The sequence below is a fragment of the Aspergillus brunneoviolaceus genome (genome assembly GCF_003184695.1).
Source record: "Aspergillus brunneoviolaceus CBS 621.78 unplaced genomic scaffold BO95scaffold_71, whole genome shotgun sequence".
In the NCBI taxonomy this organism is placed as follows: Eukaryota; Fungi; Ascomycota; class Eurotiomycetes; order Eurotiales; family Aspergillaceae; genus Aspergillus; species Aspergillus brunneoviolaceus.
This window is the reverse complement of record NW_020290801.1, coordinates 153,249-173,745: the sequence shown is the minus strand read 5'-3', so window position 1 is coordinate 173,745 and position 20,497 is coordinate 153,249. Positions and strand designations below refer to the sequence as shown.

The 20,497-nt window shown below is 55.1% G+C and overlaps 7 protein-coding genes and 4 non-coding genes across 11 annotated transcripts; 2 read left to right on the top strand and 9 right to left on the bottom strand.

Annotated features, from left to right (window-relative positions):
- Positions 1-150: 150 nt before the first annotated feature.
- BO95DRAFT_t258 lies at positions 151-224 on the bottom strand. The gene has a single exon. It is a non-coding gene; the product is annotated as a tRNA-Ile (tRNA).
- A 1,328-nt stretch (positions 225-1,552) lies between these two features.
- Positions 1,553-1,626, top strand: BO95DRAFT_t261. The gene has a single exon. It is a non-coding gene; the product is annotated as a tRNA-Ile (tRNA).
- A 955-nt stretch (positions 1,627-2,581) lies between these two features.
- Positions 2,582-2,655, top strand: BO95DRAFT_t262. Its single transcript has one exon. It is a non-coding gene; the product is annotated as a tRNA-Ile (tRNA).
- A 180-nt stretch (positions 2,656-2,835) lies between these two features.
- BO95DRAFT_446456 (phosphatidate phosphatase App1 family protein) lies at positions 2,836-4,907 on the bottom strand. Its single transcript, XM_025587388.1, has one exon. The coding sequence runs from the start codon at positions 4,699-4,701 to the stop codon at positions 2,971-2,973; it is 1,731 nt and encodes a 576-aa protein (XP_025438528.1). The 5' UTR covers positions 4,702-4,907; the 3' UTR covers positions 2,836-2,970.
- Positions 4,908-6,946: 2,039 nt separating this feature from the next.
- Positions 6,947-8,838, bottom strand: BO95DRAFT_371829 (UV-endonuclease UVE-1; the record flags this gene model as incomplete). Its single annotated transcript, XM_025582975.1, has 2 exons — positions 6,947-8,524; positions 8,581-8,838. The coding sequence occupies 2 exons, from the start codon at positions 8,836-8,838 to the stop codon at positions 6,947-6,949; spliced, it is 1,836 nt and encodes a 611-aa protein (XP_025438527.1).
- Positions 8,839-9,721: 883 nt separating this feature from the next.
- BO95DRAFT_467333 (uncharacterized protein) lies at positions 9,722-12,317 on the bottom strand (the record flags this gene model as incomplete). Its single annotated transcript, XM_025589283.1, has 3 exons — positions 9,722-9,901; positions 9,957-11,531; positions 11,574-12,317. 3 exons carry the CDS (start codon positions 12,315-12,317, stop codon positions 9,722-9,724), a joined length of 2,499 nt encoding a protein of 832 aa, XP_025438526.1.
- Positions 12,318-12,555: 238 nt separating this feature from the next.
- BO95DRAFT_446454 (uncharacterized protein) lies at positions 12,556-14,212 on the bottom strand. The gene is made up of 2 exons (XM_025587387.1): positions 13,301-14,212; positions 12,556-13,226 (listed from the first exon to the last, which is right to left on the bottom strand). The coding sequence occupies exons 1-2, from the start codon at positions 13,744-13,746 to the stop codon at positions 12,884-12,886; spliced, it is 789 nt and encodes a 262-aa protein (XP_025438525.1). The 5' UTR covers positions 13,747-14,212; the 3' UTR covers positions 12,556-12,883.
- A 424-nt stretch (positions 14,213-14,636) lies between these two features.
- On the bottom strand, positions 14,637-14,710 carry BO95DRAFT_t257. Its single transcript has one exon. It is a non-coding gene; the product is annotated as a tRNA-Ile (tRNA).
- Positions 14,711-14,910: 200 nt separating this feature from the next.
- BO95DRAFT_253343 (uncharacterized protein) lies at positions 14,911-16,245 on the bottom strand. The gene has a single exon (XM_025581453.1). It carries the CDS (start codon positions 16,023-16,025, stop codon positions 15,096-15,098), a length of 930 nt encoding a protein of 309 aa, XP_025438524.1. The 5' UTR covers positions 16,026-16,245; the 3' UTR covers positions 14,911-15,095.
- Positions 16,211-17,067, bottom strand: BO95DRAFT_253362 (uncharacterized protein). The gene is made up of 2 exons (XM_025581454.1): positions 16,388-17,067; positions 16,211-16,317 (listed from the first exon to the last, which is right to left on the bottom strand). Exon 1 carries the CDS (start codon positions 16,905-16,907, stop codon positions 16,467-16,469), a length of 441 nt encoding a protein of 146 aa, XP_025438523.1. The 5' UTR covers positions 16,908-17,067; the 3' UTR covers positions 16,211-16,317; positions 16,388-16,466.
- Positions 17,068-17,563: 496 nt separating this feature from the next.
- Positions 17,564-19,960, bottom strand: BO95DRAFT_421611 (pseudouridine synthase PUS7; the record flags this gene model as incomplete). Its single annotated transcript, XM_025584569.1, has 2 exons — positions 17,564-19,668; positions 19,732-19,960. Coding segments are annotated over 2 exons (2,267 nt in total), but the record flags the coding sequence as incomplete, so codon positions are not given.
- Positions 19,961-20,497: the final 537 nt, after the last annotated feature.

Here is a 20,497-nt window from a genome sequence, read left to right as displayed (position 1 = left end):
CGCTGGGCGTCCGGCACGTCCACGGCATCCATCGCTGCTTCACTTTGCTGTGGTCGGGTTGGGAATTGACAAAACAGTACATGCTCTTTCTTGCAGACAAACCAATAACTTACTGCGTACTGGGTAAGGTGGTGCAGGAGCAAAAAGAGATGGTCCCAGAGGGGCTCGAACCCTCGACTTTAACGTTATTAGCGTTACGCTCTAACCAACTGAGCTATGGGACCCAGTTGTTGGGTTTGAGCCTAAATTAATGCTTTATGTCCCAAACATTACCGCTGTGTAGTGACATTGTTGAGATATAGCAGGGTTGTGGTATTGGGGATTGGATGGATTGCGGTGTGTGTCTGTTGCCTGGCTTGGGAGGAATCGGGTATTGATTCTTGGTGGCTGATAACGCTATAATTGGATGGTAGTTACGTTTCTGCGGGCTTGCAATTTTGTTCCTGGTAAAGGTCCAGTGTGGGTTGGGTGGGCTATGTATATAAGTTACCGAGTACTGTAGTTGCCGCAGCTGTGTGGTCTACATGAACCCTACACGAGGTATACCAAGTACTGTGTGTGCATCACTCCCGTGTCTGTCGGACACCGCTGGCCCGGACACGATTCTCAGGTGTGCACCCCCCTGCACGTATGTGCTTCTCCGCCAGAACCCATCCGACTGCACGATACAATTCCCGAATCGACCCCCCCCCCAGAGTAGGTTAATTGATCCTAGGCAGACTCTTTTTCTAATATTGTTCCCTAGCTCCCAGCCTATCCCAAAGCCATTGCTTGGACACATCTATGCGAGGAATTGAAAGCCCTCGATCAATCGAGTGACCCACTCACCCAATCTTTGGAACAGCGCTGGGAAGCCCTGACTTCCCGGGTATGGTGTCGACTTTAAGAGCGGCAGAAGCTTCTTGTGACCTGGCTATGAGTACGGGCTCAATCCGATAGTCAGCAAGTGATATCGGGGGTCCTGTTTGGGGGGGAGGGGGGGTAGTGGTACAGCGGGAATCTTTAACCTGAGAAGAATGATTGCCAGCGAGAAAAGAAGAGAAAGGTGATTAAGCCTCTGGTGTACAGTGAATATGTAGCTTGCTGACAGTTTACAGTGGTTATTATATAGTAAGTATCCAGTGACTCGTGCCTGTGGTGATTGGGTTGATATTTGATGTTTAGTTGAGTAGTAACTGAGCTAGCAGCCTGGGCCACGTTTTTTGGTGTATTTGTATCCCATGCATCTGGTCACTCTGCTGTAGTGCCCGGGCTGGTCGTGATTGACGTATATTGTATATTTGACTGGAGTTAGATGTATACCTCCAAACCGAGCGGGATATATATGAAATTACACTACCCGCGGGTCGAACGAAAGCCTTCCAGAGCCAGCGATTCTCCACCGAAGTCCAGAGCTTACAGAACGGGAGAGCTACATGGATCGACCACATAAATGACTAGTCAATCCTGAGCCTGAACAAGTCAAGCCAGTCAATCCGCCGCATACGGTTAGCCTACGGCAGTATTGGCTAGGAGATTATAACATTCTATCCTCGGCCGAATCAACAAGTGGGGTCCCATAGCTCAGTTGGTTAGAGCGTAACGCTAATAACGTTAAAGTCGAGGGTTCGAGCCCCTCTGGGACCATCTTTTTGTCCCCATGCATTCTGTCTTTGCCACTGGACCTCATTGGAAAGTCGAGATAGAGGCCCGAGAATGGGAAGACACAGATGAAGGAGGTTGACCGATGAACCGAGACTCCACGATGCAGGTCCTATCGAGTGCCAGGTCCGGTATTACATCCACACCCCACAGATGGTTGGCAGTTTTTTTTTTTTATTTTTTTTTTGTATATCAAAATGGGCCGCTTGCCGCTGCTATCTTACAACAGTAACTCACTCGACACTTCGCAGCGTCATGCTAGCAAGGTTTGTGGCTGACCGGGTCCACCGCCCAAGTCAATCTTATCAGCAAACTCTAAGTGAAATGAATTGAGTTTGGGACATACTAGACTATATCACCACGGCATCACCACGTAGGCGCCATTCCCCCCTTCCCATTTTGTTAGCCTAGCCAGAAGTAATTCCATGGAGTCTTCAGACGCAAGCTGTTCCCGACCCGACTCATACCCGTCTTGAAGGATATGCCCATCGAGATCTGTATCCCCTCCTCGCCAACCGCATCAATACCACAACACAACACCACACCAGTCACCCGTCCTACAAGAAACGGAGACATCGCGCCCCATCAACTGCAGCGGCTAGCCTTGTACCTAAGGTACCCCCGCAGACGACCACCGGAATCCGACATCAACACCTAACTGGTCCAATGGCTTGCACATACTGTAACCTCCACCAACGCAGAAATCATTCCCAGCTAAGGTTAAAGGTACACGCCACTATTCTACTGACTTCGGAAGGGCCCCGCTCACCGGCAAGCACCAGCTCAACATACGGAATACAAGCATCCCCAACGCCCCCCTCCAACAACACCACAACCTCCGCAGATCTCACGAACAGATACATATAATACCCGGCTTTTTACGATCACTGATTACCAATGGTCTTTAGAGCATTAATTCCAGCGTCCATCACAGCAACCGGGTCCCATAGCTCAGTTGGTTAGAGCGTAACGCTAATAACGTTAAAGTCGAGGGTTCGAGCCCCTCTGGGACCATCTTTTTGCATGTCCATCCATGCCTTCTCTCTGTTTTTGCTAGTGGATCGATCCTATGCGAGGTGAGCTGTAGGAAGACAGACAGCGTTGGGCTGGGTTGTTTTTTTTTGTTCAGTTTGCTGGGCAGAGGGTGGTTGTAGGTGGGGGGGTACTAAATATGCCATATGCCCCTGGAATGCAATCGTGATCTGATCGGATGAGATGCTATGTATGTACAACGCAAGTAGTGGTATCTAGCCTTGAAGTAGGCAACTAGGTAGTCTCGTAAACCCCATAGCCCCATTACCAGTAACAAGGAAGAATGGTAGTTAAAATCTACCGATCACCCTTCTTCACCCCCCTCACCTCCTTCATCGCCTCCTCCACCAACCACACACTCACATCCTGCGCATCCCGGCCGACCCGCCAACTCCCCAGCACCACATCGCGGGTCTCGAGCAGCTCCTGCGCGCGCTCCCACCGCCGCCGCCACATTTCTTCCCGTTTATTCGGCAGCGGCGCGGCAGGCGGCGGGTTCTCGGAACCCCCAGTCCGGTCCGTGGCACCGCCGGTGTTGGTTCGATTAAGTGAGGAGTTCGACTGCGTGGAGCGGAGGATGTTGGCCGGGGAGGCGGACCAGTTTAGACGTTCGGAGGCGTACTGCAACGCTGCGGAGGCTGCTGCGGCGGGGTAGGATTGCTGCTGCTGCTGCGGTGGCTTTTGAGGCGGGGTGGGACGGTTGGCTGTGGACTGCTGGGATGAGCCGGAGCTTTCGACGGACGCCAGGGTGTTGGCTCGACGAGGCGGAGGCGGAGGCGGAGGTTGCTTCGAGCGGGTAACCTTTGCATCTCCCATCTCCCGGTCGAGACCGGCGGTCTTCGGCCGCGTGCGTAGTTGCTGCCTCGTGTTTTCCACGGCTGCGGTCCGGTCCGGCGAGACCTCGGGCTTGGTGGAGGACAGACGTGGTGGTAGGGGAGGCACGGGCTTCCGCTTGATCGACTCCCCCACCGACATATCGGTGTTCGTTGAATTCGAGCGGAGAGAGGAAGGCTTCGATGGTTTAGCCGGGGGTGTCCGTCCGGCGGGAGACACCGAGGGAGTCTTCCGATCCCGGGATGAGGCTTCCCGCTCGTCGTCATCACGAAGATCAATCAGGTCTCCATTGTCCAGGCTGACGGCATCTGCAGATGGGTTAGTGGCCGATGATGCGAGAGGCCGTCGAGGCGGGAGCGCCGGCCGTTTGGGGGCTGCATCGGAGTCGTCGACAAGCTGGGGATCGCTGCGACTCGCCGACACTCTGTGTTCCAGATAGTCTACGGACTTCTCGAAGAATTCCTTCTTATGCGTTGTGGTGACGTCTCGGATGAATATGCCCAGGATCCTGCCTGGATTGGCCAGGACGATATCAGTATAGACCTCCAGATCCGCCTCGCCGCTGTCGCCGACCAGGATGAACTTCCGCGAAGGGAAGTCCTTCAGGATCTGCTCGAGGTTGCCTTTCTTCCGCTCCGCCGTGGGCTCAAAGATGCCCTGGAGCATCCCACTGTACTGCTTGAGATGAATCGAGCCCGGAGGCAAGCCGACTTGCTTGAAATACCGCTCCAGGAGCGGGTAGAGCTGCCACGGGGCGTTCGAGACATAATGGAAATCCACCCCCATCTTCGCCAGCTGGTTGTACCAGTCCGCCACGCCCTCGATCGTCAAATCGGCCAATTCGCGGACGAAGGTATTCCGGAAGATCTCCTTTGCGCCGCTCGCGATGGCCGAGTGCTTCACCGTATCGTCGATATCACTGATCAAACTGATCCCGGAGGGCTCGATGATCTGCACTTCCTTCACGACCGACAGATTCTCCGAGGCGAGGACGCGGATATGGGTCGGGACGAAGGGCAGAGCGGCGCGCATCCTGAAATGGCCGGATACATCCGTCATGATACTCCTCGACTGACTCCGGGTCTCGTCGAAGAAGAAAACGGTCACCGGCATATCCGTGACGGGGTTTGTGAGAAACGGACGCAACCGCTCCATCAGATGCGCATTGGCCATCGAGAGCTCGTCCTTGGTCATCTGCGTCGTCGTCGTTGTCGCGGTACTCGCCAAACTCGACGAGGTCCCCGTCCGTTGCGGCAGCCGCCCCGGGACCACCCCGGGATTATTATCTCTGTCGCCTCGATCGCCCCCCAACGCAGTCTCCTTCCACGCCGAATCCGCACGCCCCTCCGCCCCCTTGATAATAGACTGAGCCTCCGTATCGATCAGCTCCTCCTCCCGCCGATCCGTCTTCCCCCCCGATTCATCCCCCAGATTCCCCCCCGATCCAGCCCCCGCATTATTCACCGGAGCAGGCACACCACTCAACTTCCTCGCCAAAGCAACCATCAACCGATGCTTCCGCGTCATCGGCCCGCGATGCGGCGCATAGAGCCAACCGCGCACATCCACCGAGACGACCGCATTCTTCTCCACATAGTCATCAAACCCGGCCACCGTATTTTGGTCTGTGTCGAGACCACGATACTCATCAATCGTCGCATTCGAGCCCCTCCGCCTCGCCCACGGGTCATCACCGCCCACAACATCACCCTCATCATCGCCTGCCCCCCTCGCCTCTCCACCTCTGGCTCTAGCATCATCCCTCACAATCCGCCGCCCATAACTCGGAAAAATCACCATCTCCTCCAACCCAGACCGCGCAATCTCCACATCCGGAAACGCCCCCGGCGCATCGCCCGTGTAGTACGCATCACCGTAATCCCGCTGCTGCGGCCCGCCCTGCCCATTCAACTGCGCCGCCCACTGCGCCGCATACGTCTGCCGCAGCTCGTTCGCCGCCTTGAGGTAATCGTAGACCTTCTTGCGGCGCGCGCCGCGAGGGGCGCCGCCCCCCCCATAGGAGGAGGAGGTGGTGGGCTCGTATTGTGACATGGTCGTTGCAGCTGTCGCACCCGTCGCAGCCGTAGCCGTAGCCGTAGACGCAGAAGCAGACACCCGTCCCCGCCTACTCCTACCACCCAACAAATACCCTAGAACCCCACCGCCGCCACCACCCCGTGAATCACCGAACCGAACCTGCGCAAGCTTGCGGGCCTGACGCCTGACGATCGCCCGGTAGACGCGGGCCTGGGCGCGGTGCCGGAGCGCCGGGAGGGTTTCGTGGCGGAGACTCCAGAGGCGGAGCTGGGCGCGGCGGAGCGAGTGCGGGCCTAAGAGGAGGGTCCAGAGGCGGGTTTTGGGTCGAAGAGGGTTGCGGGCGGAGGATTGTAACGGTGGAGGGGCGAGGAGAGGGCGATTGCGACGGAGGAGGAAGGGGAGGGGTCGTTTGGTGGTGGGTGTGGTGGTGGGTGTAGGGGGCGGGGGCGCGCGCCGGCGGGAGGATAAGGAGGAGGAGGAGGAGCGAGGGAGAAATTTGGGAGCCACGGTTTTTTGCTCTTCTCTTTTCAAGATGGTTTATTGGGTGTAAGTGCGGTATCGCTTGGGTTGTGTGGATGTGATGAAGGACGGAAGAATGGAGTTGAATCGCTGGAGGGTGGGTTGGAGGTTTGAAAGTTGATGGGGCTGGGGGCTGGGCTCGTTTTGTGTGGAGGCGATGACGAACGACGAACTTCCTCGGGGATAAGCAGCGAGTGTCTAGAGAGATCTTGTCAAGGTGGTTGCATCTCTTTGATAATCATCGAGATTTGACATGAACGAAGGACTAGCAGCTGTAAAGTACAGACTGCGGAAATTCAGCAAGAGAAATCAAGACATGATCTAGGTCACAAGTCTCAGAATTGAGCGTCTGAAGGGGGTAAAACAGGGCGAGGGCCTCGAAGCGCACCGCAACGTCAAGCTGACGGCCGGAAGAAACCCGCGGTGGAGACACACACACTTGGCCCGATTGGGAACATCTCTATCATTTCCCTACTATCGATGGCTTTGTCTAGACTCTGGAGTAACCTCGTAGGTAAATCGTCACATTACCATTAAGCAAATCTCTAGCTGATCCTTATATATACTACTGTACACTCTTTCTATGATCGAGCCATACTAGATAGCGTATAACCACCCAGTGACTGTTCACAGGACGCTGCGAGGTCCGATCAACCGGCAACTGAAAAACCAGTACCTCTACCCCTGCTGTGCGACATAACCCCACCGCTGGGCAGGAGGAAGCAAAACTCAGATGCTCGTCAAGAACTCCATAAATCTTCCGCATCTCGGAGGTGCATGTCCGCATGCCTAATGCACGGCTGTTCTCGTGCACGGTTAATCTGCAGCTGCAGCTGCAGGCGCCCAACAGACTTTACGCCGTAGCTAGACGACCTGACGGACATCAAGCCGAATCAGGGTCCTCGGTATAATTCACCGTCTTCGCCCGCCTACTACGGCGGACCCCAGCCCCCTTCGTGCGGGTAAGCTCCGGTGGCTCCGGGACATCGGGGTTTTCCATGTCCACGTCCGAAGCAGACGGCGTGGAAGCGATGGGCGAAGCCTTCCGTTTCCTGGATGTCGGCTTTTTGACACTGGGGGTCCGCTGGACCCGCCGCGTGGCCTTGGAGGCTGGTGTGACCGGCGCCCCGTTCTCTTCGCCGTTGGCTTCCGGCTCGCCTTTCGGCAACGGTGAGTCGGCATTGGCGGCGTCCTTCGTCTTCTTCGAGACCGGTGTCTTCCGTGGGCTCTGAGGGACTTTGCGAACGACCTTCTTCGGTCGTAGCCATTCCTCCATGCCGGGCGGCCAGTACACTCTTCGCTGGGGTCCGCCCATGCCGACCTCCTCTTCCGGAACTGTCCGTTCAGGGGGGACTTGACCTTCGAGATCGACAAATCCCTCCTTCTTCTTCGTCTTCCTCGGAGGCTTGAATGGTTTGTTCTCGTCCGTGCGCATGTAAGGTAGCATGTCGTTGAAGAGCTCATAGCCTGGTAGCTTGAAAGTCCTCATCAGCTCGAACACGGCCTGCTCTTTGTCCTTGGCTTCGATCATGAGATCCATGGTCGGATCGCACGGAGGAAGGGTGGACACACGGTCGCTGTGCTTTCGACGCTGTCGGTTAGTGATGGCGGCCGCGGTGGGCTCGGAGTAATGCATCTTCTGGGTGATGTTCTTCCGCGTCCAGGTCGCTTTGATCCGGTCATACAGACCGATAATATCCTGCGTCCCCTCGCGGACTTGTGTCGCGTCGAAGATGATGTTGTGATGGTGAAAGTCCAGAACAAGAGGGATGTTCAACTCCTCGCAGATGGGCAAGAGATCGTGCACCGACCAGCTGACGTCGTCGTTCTCGAGCACAAGTCGGTTCTTGACATCCTGCGGCAAAGCCTGGTAGTTCTCTCGAAACCGGTCGAGAGTAGCCTGCTTATCACCGAAGACACCGCCCATGTGCAGGATCATGACTGCATCGCGGTCCTGCTGCGGGGGCAGTCGAAGCAACTGCAGCATTTCAGAGTGATAATCCAAGTCCCGCAGAGAGTTCTCCACCACGCCGTCATTCGGCGAGCCGAGTTGGGTGAACTGGCCCGGGTGGGTGGTCACGCGATGACCCAGCTCGGCGACGAGTCGACCGACCTCGGCCAGCGCTTCCGAGGCAAACGGCGCCAGCTTGTAGCCATACTCCTTGTGACTCGCAAACGGGAACATCTCACTGCTCAGCCGCATGAACCTGATCCCATACTTGTCATTCCAGCGGATGATCTTGAGAAGATCCTTCGCGTTCGTGAGCCCTAGAGCCTCGACATACGCCTGCCCGCGTGCCACATCAGCCGGCTGATCGCGGTCCGGGCGATTTTTCGTCGGATGGGGGGGTTGCGTGGGGTCCAGGAGAGGATGCCGATTCTCCAAAATGGAGGCGATGCGGCAGGTTCGAGAGCAGAAGACAGGCGGGTTCGAGTACCGCAGGTACGTGTTCAAACAAGCCTACGAAAATCATGTTAGAGGACAGACGACAGACACACGCCGGAGAGCGAACTCACATAGCCCAATCGCCCTTTCCAGGGGAGGGGCAGGTAGCTGCTGTGGACGGGCGGAGGCCGCGACAACGCGTCTTGCAGCTCTTCCGCTTCAACGGGGACATCTTCATCCGACTCCGGATCCAAGGGGGCAGCAGACGCCACAGTGCCAGCATCGCTCGTCTCAATGGACCCAACTTCAGCTTTGATGCCCGGTTTCTCCGCGCCGTCAGGCAGACTGCCGCCTGCGCCGTTGGGTTTTATCTCAGTGGCGGCGGCCATTTCGTCAGCAGCCGGAGACTCGAGAAGCTCACTCGCAGCTCCGGATAATGGGCGAGACGGGGTAAAGGTTGCGACAATGGATGGGGTCACAATGCGTGACGGGGAGGTAGGAGACAGGGAAGGTGTGGCAGGTCTGCTTGAGTACGACAAGAGGCGCCTGCCAGCAATAAAGCCTAGGGAGCGGTAGGATCTCTGCGATTGTGTAATTGCGAAAAGCAAATTCGCCGCTGATGAGGGGTGGCGAACCTGGCGGGAGGAGCCAGAGCCAGATTCCTGGCCGCGTCCGGCATATTGGAGAGCGCGATCGATCCTCCACTGCCTGGGCGAAGCAGACCCCCGCCAATACATCTAGCAGGGCAGGAATTCTAAGAAAAATAGAATTCCAAGGCTCTAAGTGAGACAGGTCCTCAGGCGCATCGTCAAACAAAAAAAGACAAAGAAATCTAGGCAAAACAGGTCTGTTGGGCGGGGATCCCATGCAGCATCATCATCATCATCGTTGTTGCGCAGGGATTTAATCGGGACGAAATACAGAGGGTATGATGCAACAGAGAGTCAAGGAAGAAAAGATGTCGAGGCCGGGGCTCCAGGCTAGACGAGAGAAGCCTTAGGCAGGGCACTAGTCACGGGCACTAAGCATGGTTCGGCGCCGCGGTTCCTGCATCCCGGAAGGATCGCCGATAGATCACAGCAGATCTAGTACAACACCACGATAAATTACACTGCAGGCGCTAAATGACCCCTTAAGAGAATGTCTCCCATAGAACTATATTATTATTTTGGGAAAAAAATAATCCTCGAGTGGAAAAATAGTCCCGTTAGATATGATACAATAGCAGGAAGCTATTGAAGATATTACGAGTACAGCTTCAGATCGATCAGCCTAGGCCACCGGAATCCCCGTCATCAGCGAGGCCATCCCCTTGGGGCCCAGCACATCCTCCAGGCTGAACCAGTAACCTATCAGCGCGTCCGAATCGCCCGCATCGTATGCCGAATCATCCTGGATGGGCTTCTTGTTCTTGCAGAACACCCGCAGCTCCTTGCAGGCCACATCCCCATTCTTCTTCAGGTAGTCCCGCATGACGTCGCCCGCGCTCATGACGGATGCGACTCACCAGCTCCTGCCCGTCGCCGGATCTCAGTCCCATGGCACGCGCCGACTGGGCCGAGCCGCACGCAACGTGATGGATGAGGAGGACGATGTTGGAGATGAAGGACTCGTCGGGCATGTATCCTTCGGTGAAGTACTGGACGAACTTGTGGTGCTCCTTGCTGCGGATCAGGCGCAGGAGCTCGAGGGAGCGTTTGTGCATGCCGAAGTAGTTGTACAGGATCATCGTCTCCTCTTCGAAGAGTTTGGTCTTCAGGAAGGCGAGCAGCTGCAGGGTGTCGATGATGTGGGAATTCGACCACTGTCGGGTGAGCATCAATTCCGGGTTGGCTCGCTGCTGGAGCTCCTTCTTGCTGGAGGACGATTCAAGCTTCGACTTTTGGGCAAGCTCGTCCAGGATGCTGTCGATGTGCACGATCCCGACATCCTCGCCAGGACCACCACCACTAACATACTGAGTAAAAAACAAGTTCGCGACGGTAGTGGTGGGCTTGAGCATGCGAGCGTTCTTGCCATCGGGCTTATGGAATGGTCCGCTGCCCCGCGAATTGCGGGCGAAATGGGTTGCGGACGAGATGCCGGTGGCCAGCTCAAGCCTATTCAGAGATTCGCTGGCGTTCTTGGGCCGTGCACCCACGAAAATATGAGACTCGCCATGGATCTTGACAAATGCATCCATGTCGGGCCACCTCAGGTCTTTATGCATGGCACCATTTATGACAAGGTTGTGCAAGAAGGCCAGCTGTTGAACGTCGTACCACCGGGTGACAAGCTCCTGGCCCACACGCTGCATTCGAATATTGAGGTGGAACAGGACCAAGCCGCAGAGGAGAGCGTGCTGCGAGAAGAGCGCATGCTTCTCGGGCGGAGTGCCAACCCTGTCCAGTTTAGACAAGGCTCGAACATTGAAGAACACATCTCCTTTGATCCATGCGTCCACGGTTGAACTGATGCTCCGAATCTCCTCATCACCCTCCTTAGGCCAGAACTTGGGCTGAGGGTGCGTCTTAGATAGTTGCAGGTAATCATCGATGGTCTTCTGGATGCGAAGTCCGGACATGCGGAGATCTCCAAATGCGCCCAGAGTGCTGTGTCGCATTGCATGGTGAACGTCGAGGAAGACCTGGGCGGCGAAACAGAGCCACAGACTCACCTTCTTGGTCTTAGCGAACTCAACCAGGCCCCGAGTGATTGAATCCTCCGCAGGCAAGTGGATGCCGAACGTATTGAACATGCAAAACTCTGGCAATATCGAGAGAAGGATGATCTTGTCTTCGTTGAACTTTTGGCCCAGAGACATCCGCCCTCTGTCCGCTTTCGGATCATAAATGCCGAAGTGGCCCATTCTGAAGACTGGCTGGTGATTCGCCTGAAGCACGTTTGAGAAAGACTCAAGCAGGATCTTTGTTGGCAAATAGCACCACTCAGCGGTATTCGCCAGGTTCTCGTTGTAGGGCAGGCCAACCTCCATGGACGGCGGTGCAAAGATGCCGCGCGAGAGAGCAGCAAGATTGTAGACCACAGTCTGGACATCCCCCTTCCGCCCGGACAGAGAGGTGCGCCAGTCCGCCTCCACCTCCTTGACCAGATCTTAGGCAAGTTGCAAAGCACTGTCCGTCACGACAGCGGCATTCATGAGGTCGATCTTCTTCTCGTGATACTCCGCCCAGGTGATGGAAATGAACTTGCGCATGTTGTCCAGATCCTGCAGCAAGCAAAGGGTCTTGAAGAACAGCTGGCCCAGGTACGAGTCCGCTGCGTCCTCGTCCTCGTCCTCTTCTTCATTGACGGTAACCTTGACGAGCTTCTTAGACACTGTGGGCTTCGGTTGCGACGGCGCCGTGTCCTTGGGCTCCTCCACCGTGAGGACCGCAAATCTGTTTAGAAATTGGTCGGCATCGACGTCATCGGCTTGAGGCTGCTTAGCGTCCGGCTTCGTTGAGGACTGGTTGGTCTTCCACTCCAGAGTCTCGCAGATCTGCTCCAGCGCCGTGATGAAATGGGCATGACGCTTGTTGGTCGCAGAGTCACCCTGGCCCAAAAACCAGGATGTGACCGCTTTTCTCAGCTTGATGGCGCGCTTCGCAAGGGCGAGGACCGACTTGGGTACTGGGAGAGCCGAAACGGCCACGACCTCGGCGAACTTTTGCAGATCTTTAGTGGTGGCACTATACTGAACGGGCTCTGCGTCAGAGTCGCCCTTCTTGCCTTTGCGTTTGTCTCTTTTCGTCGCGGTGGGGAGGGTAGCAGAGAGGGTAGGCGGTTGATAGCCGCATCGATTAGCTGTCTCCAGTAGCCATGTTGCAAATGTGTTGGTGTCCGCTTTATAGCGGGCGTAACTGCTCTGCAAGAAGTCAGGTAGCATGACTGCGATAGATGGGTTGCAAAGCAAAGAGCCCTATGAGATGGAGAAAAGGAATGGAGAAAGGTGTGTGGAAGAAGTGGGGCGGAACCGGAGTGTGTACTCTTAAAAGGCTTGTTTGCTCCGGTTTTCAGAAGGCGGACAACGCGAGCAGGGGGAGGACGCGTGCGCGCGACACATCAGAATCCTGGAGTACAAGTGGAGTGCTCGGAAAGACACACGAAGCTTAAAGAAAGAGCCATATAAGACATATATAAGAGAAAAATTAGATAGGTAGTAATCCTAAGAAAGATTGATATACAAAATTGTGCTTGACGGTGTCAAGGTTGGTAAGATGAAAGAATGAGTTTCATACTGTCATTCCCAGTCATCCACTCAAGTCAAACGTGAAGCAAACCGGGAGTTTTATCCCCATGAGACGCCATACTACGTAGTTTGAATGGCATTCCCAAGAATTCGTTGTCTCATCATATTCGTCCACGAAGCAACTAGTGCCTCCTCCTTTGCGGGTCTTGCGTCATAGAGTATACGGAATTGACCACACAATGCATGGAAGGATAGTGCAGTGTCTAGTAGTTAGCCGAGTAAGCAGAATTGCCATAGCCGTAGCCAGGAGGAGCTGCAGCCTCCGGCGCGGTGTGCTTGTTGCGCGTAAACAGACCACCCGTACCGCTGGTCTTCTCGGTGGGAGAGGTTCCTCGCTCAACGTCGCGGGGCGCCGGATGAGTGGGGAGCATGTCATCCGCACTGGCGGTCTCCGGGTTGTTCTTGTTGCGACGCCAGAAGAAGCCCCGGCGTTGCGTGCCGGTGCCGTATGTGTACCCGTTGGCGGGGGAGGGGCCGAAGCGCTTCTCGCGCTTGTGGTGACGGGCGAGAAGAACTTGGAAGAGGATGGAGATCAGGAATAGGAAGCTATATTGGATACAATGTTAGCACACACACATATTACACTCGATAACGCTCGAGGTAAGAGTGGGGCGACTCACATTCCAATAATAGCGACAGCAAATGAAGCCTTCTCCAGCACGCACGCATACCCAAGACGCACGTGAGTGTTGGCGTCGTCGGTATTGCTGGCACCGGAGCCCAGCGGCGTGTCGACGTTGCCGGAGCAGCTCTGGGTGCCTTTGCGAGTCATGATGGCGATGGCGATCATGGCCCCGATGAAGCAGACATCGAGGAGGACGGCCACAGCAGCAAAGAAGGTGACTCCACCCAGACAGCAGGTGAAAAGGATGCCGAGAATGCCGTAGAGGGTCGCTGCACCCGATAGGCCTTCGACGGCCTTCATCCATTGAGGGATCGTCTGATCATGGCGGGCGAGGACGGCGAGGAAGTATGAGAAAATGCCGAGGATGACTGCGGCATCGAGGAACTGGAGGATGCGAATCGCGAGATTCGCGAAGCGGAGGATGACACCGCCAACACCCATGCTGGCAGTCGATGGCTCCTGCTCTAGTCCTTTAAAAACAATAGGCTTGTTTGTTTATTGTATATGAACCTGTGTCAGGGCAACCAACTGGCCTGTGGTGTATTGCCCGAGCGGATTGATTGGTGTTTGAAGCTAGTGAACAAGTCTCGAGACTTCTTGAGCTGAAATGCCACGGGTTTTAGGGGGTACAGGCGATGATATACTGGGGGAGGGGAGAAGAATTTGCAACGGGCCTGCCCCGGAAGGCAGCAGAATTGCATTGTTAGCAGGCCCAGGGGACGGGGGTGTGTGTGGCAGTAGGATGATCAGTGGATGCAGTGGCGGCCATGTCCCGTTGAACCGCGGCCGAATAGGCCCTGTAAAGAGGGGAAATGAACGCATTGCGACAATCCTACCCACAAGGTCCAGCAGTTGGAAGCTCAATCATTGGCTTTGGAGGATGAATTAGGATGTCACCAGCCACACACGACAGTCGGACCCTGACGGTGGTGATATCATCAGGGTGGAGGATGGAGGAGGGTGGAGCCGGCCCATTGGCGGGTAGACGCAGGTCTAAGCCCTGTAGGTGCCGTAATACTGAGTGGCACCCTCTCGTGCACCGCCAACTACCCGGTTAAGTTAGTGGAAAAATGCTAATGATTCATTTTAGGTATAAGCAAATTCTATGGACGGCTTCGCCGGATGTTCCATTAATAGCGTACTGAGTAGTTAATTACTCAAAAGAAAAAGCTATTTGATCATCTCTATTCTGGGTGATGAACGTCCATTGTTTGTTTGCCTTGGATACGGCAGTAATTCCACAGTACCAGGGATCAGTCCCAGGGATAGGCAGCGACAATCCACCGGAACCATATACCATAAAAAGATAACCAGTAAAGTCAAAAAAGAGCTGGTCCCAGAGGGGCTCGAACCCTCGACTTTAACGTTATTAGCGTTACGCTCTAACCAACTGAGCTATGGGACCCGGTTGATGTATTGAGACTTGATCTTAGGCTCAATGAGGATTGCACAGCAGGGACGTCGCTGTCATGACCAACTCACTCGATACGTCATGGGGAGGATGGGGCCTGGTCCTGCGTAGAATTGAGAGATCGCCTAGGTATAGTGTCGCAATCACATCGATAAAATTAATGAATTGATGTCAGTGGTGTGTATAGATACCACACCGTTGCGCATCCCATATTGTTCGTCTGTGGTCCGAGGCAAATGCAGAATTAAGTATATGTAGGTTGTCGGCCAGGAGGATAGGCCGGATACCGCTGTGGTGACGAGGGACTGCCCCATCAAAGCCCAAACGCCCGCCAAATTTCGAACATCCCAAAGCGAAAACAAAGCCCCTCACCTTAAAATCAATGACGCATCGCTGGCCGCCTTTCATCATCACCCATCGACGAGACAGAGGAGATCTCGTCGAGACTCGCGCGGTGGACCAGGGATGGCCCTCTACTGTATCTCGAAATCTCAGAGACCGTGTCATCTAGGGGATGGTCAAACGGGGATGTCGGCCGCTCGCGCCTCGACACTTGCCGTGATGGAACGTCGGTACTCGTCACGGGTGATATGTCTGCCTCCGCACGCTCCGGATGCCTGGAATATGGCGGTGGCTGGTCCAGCGTGGTGTTGATCCCTGGTGCTAGGCTGTGCTGACTAGCAGGTGCACCAAGGCTGCGTGACTGGCTTGTAGCGAGGTGGTCGCTCGAGTGGTTCGAGGTGTCGTATGGTATAGGTCCCGTGAAGGGAATGTTATGAGTACTAGCGTTGGTGAATCCCCAGGGTGTCGCTTGGGGTGGTTGCGATCTCGGTAAGTTCTGCTGCGGTTGGGGTAGTATTGGTTGTCGAGGGACGGTTATTACATCGATCTGAGAAGTAGATGGGATGACATGGCCTCGAACACGACGGCGCCTCCGTCGGAGGAGGAAGAATAGCAGGCTCAAAATGATGGCTGCGCCCGCGACAGCAACAGGGATGGCGATGGCGAGGGTTTTGGCGTTGCTGCCGTTGCTGCTGCTAGCAGAGGAAGTCGACGTGGAAGACGTGGTTGTTGATGTTGTGGGTGATGGATTACTGGTCTGGGTAGCTGTGAGAAAAGAGTCGGCTGCTGTAGGTGTCGTCGCGCTGGCGGCGATAGACTCCGAGGGCGATGCATTTTCCCCGGCCTGGGATGTGCTGCCGCTGCTGCCACTGCTGTCGGTGCCTTCCCAACTGCCTTGACTGCCATCCTGAGATCCACCTGTGCCACCTCCTCCTGACCATTGGCTTCCACTACCCATTCCAGACATGACAGCGACAGTGATCGACTGGTCTAACCATCCACGCCTGTCGTTGTTGACCGAACAGAATCGCCCAGCGATGTCGATAAGATACGCCAAGCCAGATCGATAAGTACTATATAGCACCACCGAGAGAATTTCCAATATAGACCCAACACGAAGAAAGCAAGTAGAGATCTCAAGATGCTAGGTCAGTGTCGACGGTGCACACAGACTAACAACAGTTAACGTCTCAACATGCGTCTGAAGCCAGACATATCAACATACAAAGATCAAGAGACCCTGAAATAAAAGAGCCCTCCTGCTCAGATGCTTATGTCAGTACACTGTACCTGGTCAAAGAAAAATACAAAGAACCAGCATATACTCACCACAATGAACACTATGCACCTAGAAATTGCCCGGATAGAAAGTCTCTACAATAATATCGAGTAAAAGGAAGGGCAAGAATCAGAGAATCACAAAAGAAAAAAAAATAAAAAGAAGAAACGAAAGTCGGAAACAACAGCCTAGAAGAAAAAAAAGAGAGAGAGAGCTGACATGGCGCAGCAGCGTCCTCTTAGTGAACGAGGTATAGTACACCAGCCTAGAGCCCAACTTCTGAGGGCTAAGGAAGTACAGCCCGCGCCCGCCTCCCCTACCAATCACCACCAGCTTGCACGGCGTAAAGCGCCGGTACATGCCATGAACGACGCGCAATGCAATAATAAGAATAGTATCCTGCCCGCTCACGAGGGTGAAACGAACAGCATTGTTAGCCCCATAAACCAACCCCCCCCTCTCCATCCTCCTCACCAGTCGGAATGATTGGCGCCGAACGCATGTTGGGAGTGGAAGAAGATGTACTACTAGTGTACTTGTACAACTGGCACATGCTAGGGTTGAAACCATGGAGGGGGAACCGGTCGACGTATGGAATAAATGGCAACAAAGGAATGCTTTGCCTCCTTAATCATGTGTCAATGAGCGCGTGGGAATTTTAGGTCGATTGTGGATGGTTGAAGGACTGAATGGGGTTCTCCACTGAATAGCCTGATCGACGCATTAGCTTGGAGTGATGGGGGTCTGGAGACGTCGGCGCATTGCGTGGCCCTGATATGCCCTGGATTATGGAGCCCGGCTGCTTTTGAATCGGTTGTGATCGCACGGCCTCTGCGGGGCGAGGTTATCGTTCAATCGTCAACATGGAAGTTGAGGTTGAGATCGAGGTCTATGATACAAGGGTCAAATTCCAAGTACAGTGCACTGCGTTGTGTCGTATGGGAGTTGGGTGAGAACAGCAACGATTTAGAAAGAGGGTGTAAGCTTGATTTGTTGTTGTTGTTGTTGTTGTTGTTGTTGTTGTTGTTGTTGTTGTTTGACTCCGTGTTTCACGGCTGCCTTCTGCCAACACAGCCACCCAAGGCTGCATTAGGAGGGAAGCACTAGGCACCGGGCACTTGCACTTGACCTCGGAAAGGTTGAATTCCTTCGAGCTTAGTTTCGTGGGATAAGGCTCTATGCACACTATGCCTACAGCGGAAAAATTTGCTATTTCGAATCTAGCCCTCCAATAAATCGCTCTATTTTCCAATGCGCATATATACACTCGAATAAACTTTTAGATCTATACAATTACCGCCCTTTCCCATAATCAGGCGTGTAAGCCTTGACCTTGCCCTTCGTCAACTCCCTCAACGCCATGGTTGCATACTGGCTCGATCCAAGCTGGAACTTGAGCACCACAGCGAGTTTGCTCTCCCCCTGCTCCTGAGCAGCATCAGCATCAGCTCCATCCTTGCTCGGACCCTGAAGTCTTTCCAGATCGGTCGCCACGAACTGCTCATCATCCCTCTCGTAGACCTTCACATCGACCGAATAGTCCGGCCCCATGCGGTTCAACAGCTTGCGGTATCCGCCCGTGAGACTCACGTCCTTCCACTTCCGGCGCATATCGAAGGGATCGAGGCCACCGCCTTGCTCACTGCCCATGAACTGCTTGTAGAAATCCGTCATGGCGTTGGCCGGGTACAGCACATCGTATCCAGGAAGCGTCAACACGACGTCGAAGATGTTGTATTTGCCGCTGGCGGCTTCCTCGGCGGTAAGGGCGCGGGCGCGCGTGATGCCCTCGGCCGCGTAGGCGCTGTCGCCGGTTGCATGGGGCGTGATGATGACTTCGCCATCGGCGTCAACGGTCTCGTCGGCCGGTTCGGTAGTCGCGGCTGCGGAAGCGCCGGTGGCGTTGGCGGCGGACGAGGAGGTCTTGTCGGTGTGTTCGTGGATCAGGACGAGGTCGCCTTCGACGACCTTGTCGCCGTACAACCGCCAGCGTTCGGTGGCAGCGAAGTTCCACACAAACGACTGGTAGGCGTGGACGTACATCAGGCGCAGATTACGGGGCACAGCCTGGAGGGCGCCGAGGTAGTCGGTCTTCGAGCGGCCCAGTTGGCGCATGATGTTGGCCTCGGCGGAGAACTTGCGAGGCAGTTTCTCAAGCGCCTTGCCGGCGTTGGCGGTGGTCGTGTAGAGGTGGATCGCTTCGGCGCGCGCGCGGTCGTCGGAGCTGATTAGAGCGGAGGCGGCTTCTCCCTGTTGCGCGGCATCTAGGGTGTGCGGGCTGTAATGGAGGATGGCGTCGCAGGCGCCCTTGAAGTCGCCTTGAAGCATCTTGACGCCGACGGTGTCCGTGCGCGTGGCGTAGGTTCCGAAGCGTTGCAGACCGAAGTAGTTGAAGTAGCCTCGTTCGCGGAGGTTGTGTAGGGCAGTCTTAACAAGGTCGGTGGACTTGGCGATGGCGGCTTCGCGGTCCTGAAGGTCGACGACTCCGGGAATCTCACAGTCGCGGAGGGTGATCACGAATTCGTTGCCGTTGAGATCACCCAGATCGAGACCATGCTTGCGATACTCAAAATCACCGAGGACTGCGTTACGGAGAGTAGGGTTGATTTTCTCAAGCCGCTCGGCCTGCACTCGGTACGCACACGCCCGCTGGACCGTCACACCGCGTCGATCCTTGGTACCGGCGAATTGGAAGGTCTTCGAGTTCACTTTGAGCTGGCGTCCAATGAAATTCAGAATCTCCATGGTATCTTTGTTCTCCTTGTAGATGGTGAAGTGCAGGTAGGGGCCGCCCAATTCATCCCAGTTGATCGGAACACGCGGCCCGCCGTTGCCATTACCGCGTCCACCCTGCGCCTTCTTGTTGTTCCGGTTCGGGGCGACGGAGATGTTCATCATGCCCTCACTGTCGGTCTGGGACTCGAGCTGAGAGTTGAAGATGCGACGAATGGCTTGGTGCATCTTGATCCGCAGATCGCGATCGGTGACCACGACGGTAGCGATCTTGCTGAAGTCGCTGGGCCTCGACTTCGGGTTCTCAAGAGCGCGTTTGTTCAGCGCCAGGATCTTCTGTGTGGGTTCCTCGCCGAAAAGGGATTCGAGAAGCGCGTTGTCTTCATCGCTGATCTGGAACTCGGGGGCGGGAATTTCGGCGGTCGGCGTTGCATCTTTCTCAGCTGTAGCTTGGGCGCCGTCCTCCGGCTGGGGCTTTGCGGTTGGCTTCTCCGAGGACTGTTCCTCCTTATTCTGCTTCTTCTCCTGAACGGGAACATTCTGCAGATGCAGCACTTCACCGGACGGCACAATCTCGTTCACGAGGAAATCGGTGTATCTAGATGCGAAGAGATATAATTAGTGACGACCCCAGACAAGTTATGAAGGGAACAGAGCATACCTCTTCTTCAGAATACCGGAGAATCCTTCGTTGTCCGCACTGACATAGCCGGTGATTCCAACCTCGATCTCCCTTCGAGCCTGCGCATCATCGGCCGAGACTGGCGCGGCGGCGGGTTCCTCCGCAACGGGTCCGCCGGCCTGGGGAAGCACAGCGTCGTCCGTGGTGGGCGGGTTGTCAGTCTTGATGCGCTTGCGCGGCGACTCAATCACGTCGGCGCCCTCCATTGCAATGGCTGCTTTTGCAAATAAAAATAAAGCGGAGTTGGAGAGACCGGGCGGGATTAAAGTCATGAAGAATGCGGAGCTCCAGAAAGTTACCGTCACGTTTTGCTTGGCTGGATTGAGTTAGAGCGCGGGGGCTAGCCCTAAAGGGAAATCCCGATCGGGATGAGTTGTAGATCGGTCTAGTCCTCGACGGGCAGAAGTATAGACCACCGTGGTCCTTCATGGATCCATCAAGACTAGATGGATCCGACTTCAAATCCCTGTATGCGAAATTAGGCTGGCTATCTCAAACGGTACAAGAAGAACCTACACAGCACTTGGGGACTCAGTGCATGCAACCAGTCGGGATTAGCCCACCAAAAAACTGATTCAATTAATTGCGTGCAGTTGCTATCATGTCCAGACAATCTCGAACCATCACTCACTCAGTACGCAAAGCGAACCGCCCAAAGACTTGAGAACCGGTGTACTTCGATTAATTTACTATCATCTGTTCTACAAAGATATGGCAACCAAGAATCAGCAGTTCAAGGAGAGAA

What these genes read in the sequence shown, in the direction of transcription:
- BO95DRAFT_446456 (XM_025587388.1), bottom strand. Translation starts at nt 4,701, where the DNA reads ATGACCAAGGACGAGCTCTCGATGGCCAATGCGCATCTGATGGAGCGG.
- BO95DRAFT_446454 (XM_025587387.1), bottom strand. Translation starts at nt 13,746, where the DNA reads ATGGGTGTTGGCGGTGTCATCCTCCGCTTCGCGAATCTCGCGATTCGC. An exon ending in GCTGTCGCTATTATTGGAAT is followed by an intron (nt 13,227 to 13,300) that starts GTGAGTCGCCCC and finishes TATCCAATATAG; the next exon opens with CTTCCTATTCCTGATCTCCA.
- BO95DRAFT_253343 (XM_025581453.1), bottom strand. Translation starts at nt 16,025, where the DNA reads ATGTCTGGAATGGGTAGTGGAAGCCAATGGTCAGGAGGAGGTGGCACA.
- BO95DRAFT_253362 (XM_025581454.1), bottom strand. Translation starts at nt 16,907, where the DNA reads ATGGTTTCAACCCTAGCATGTGCCAGTTGTACAAGTACACTAGTAGTA.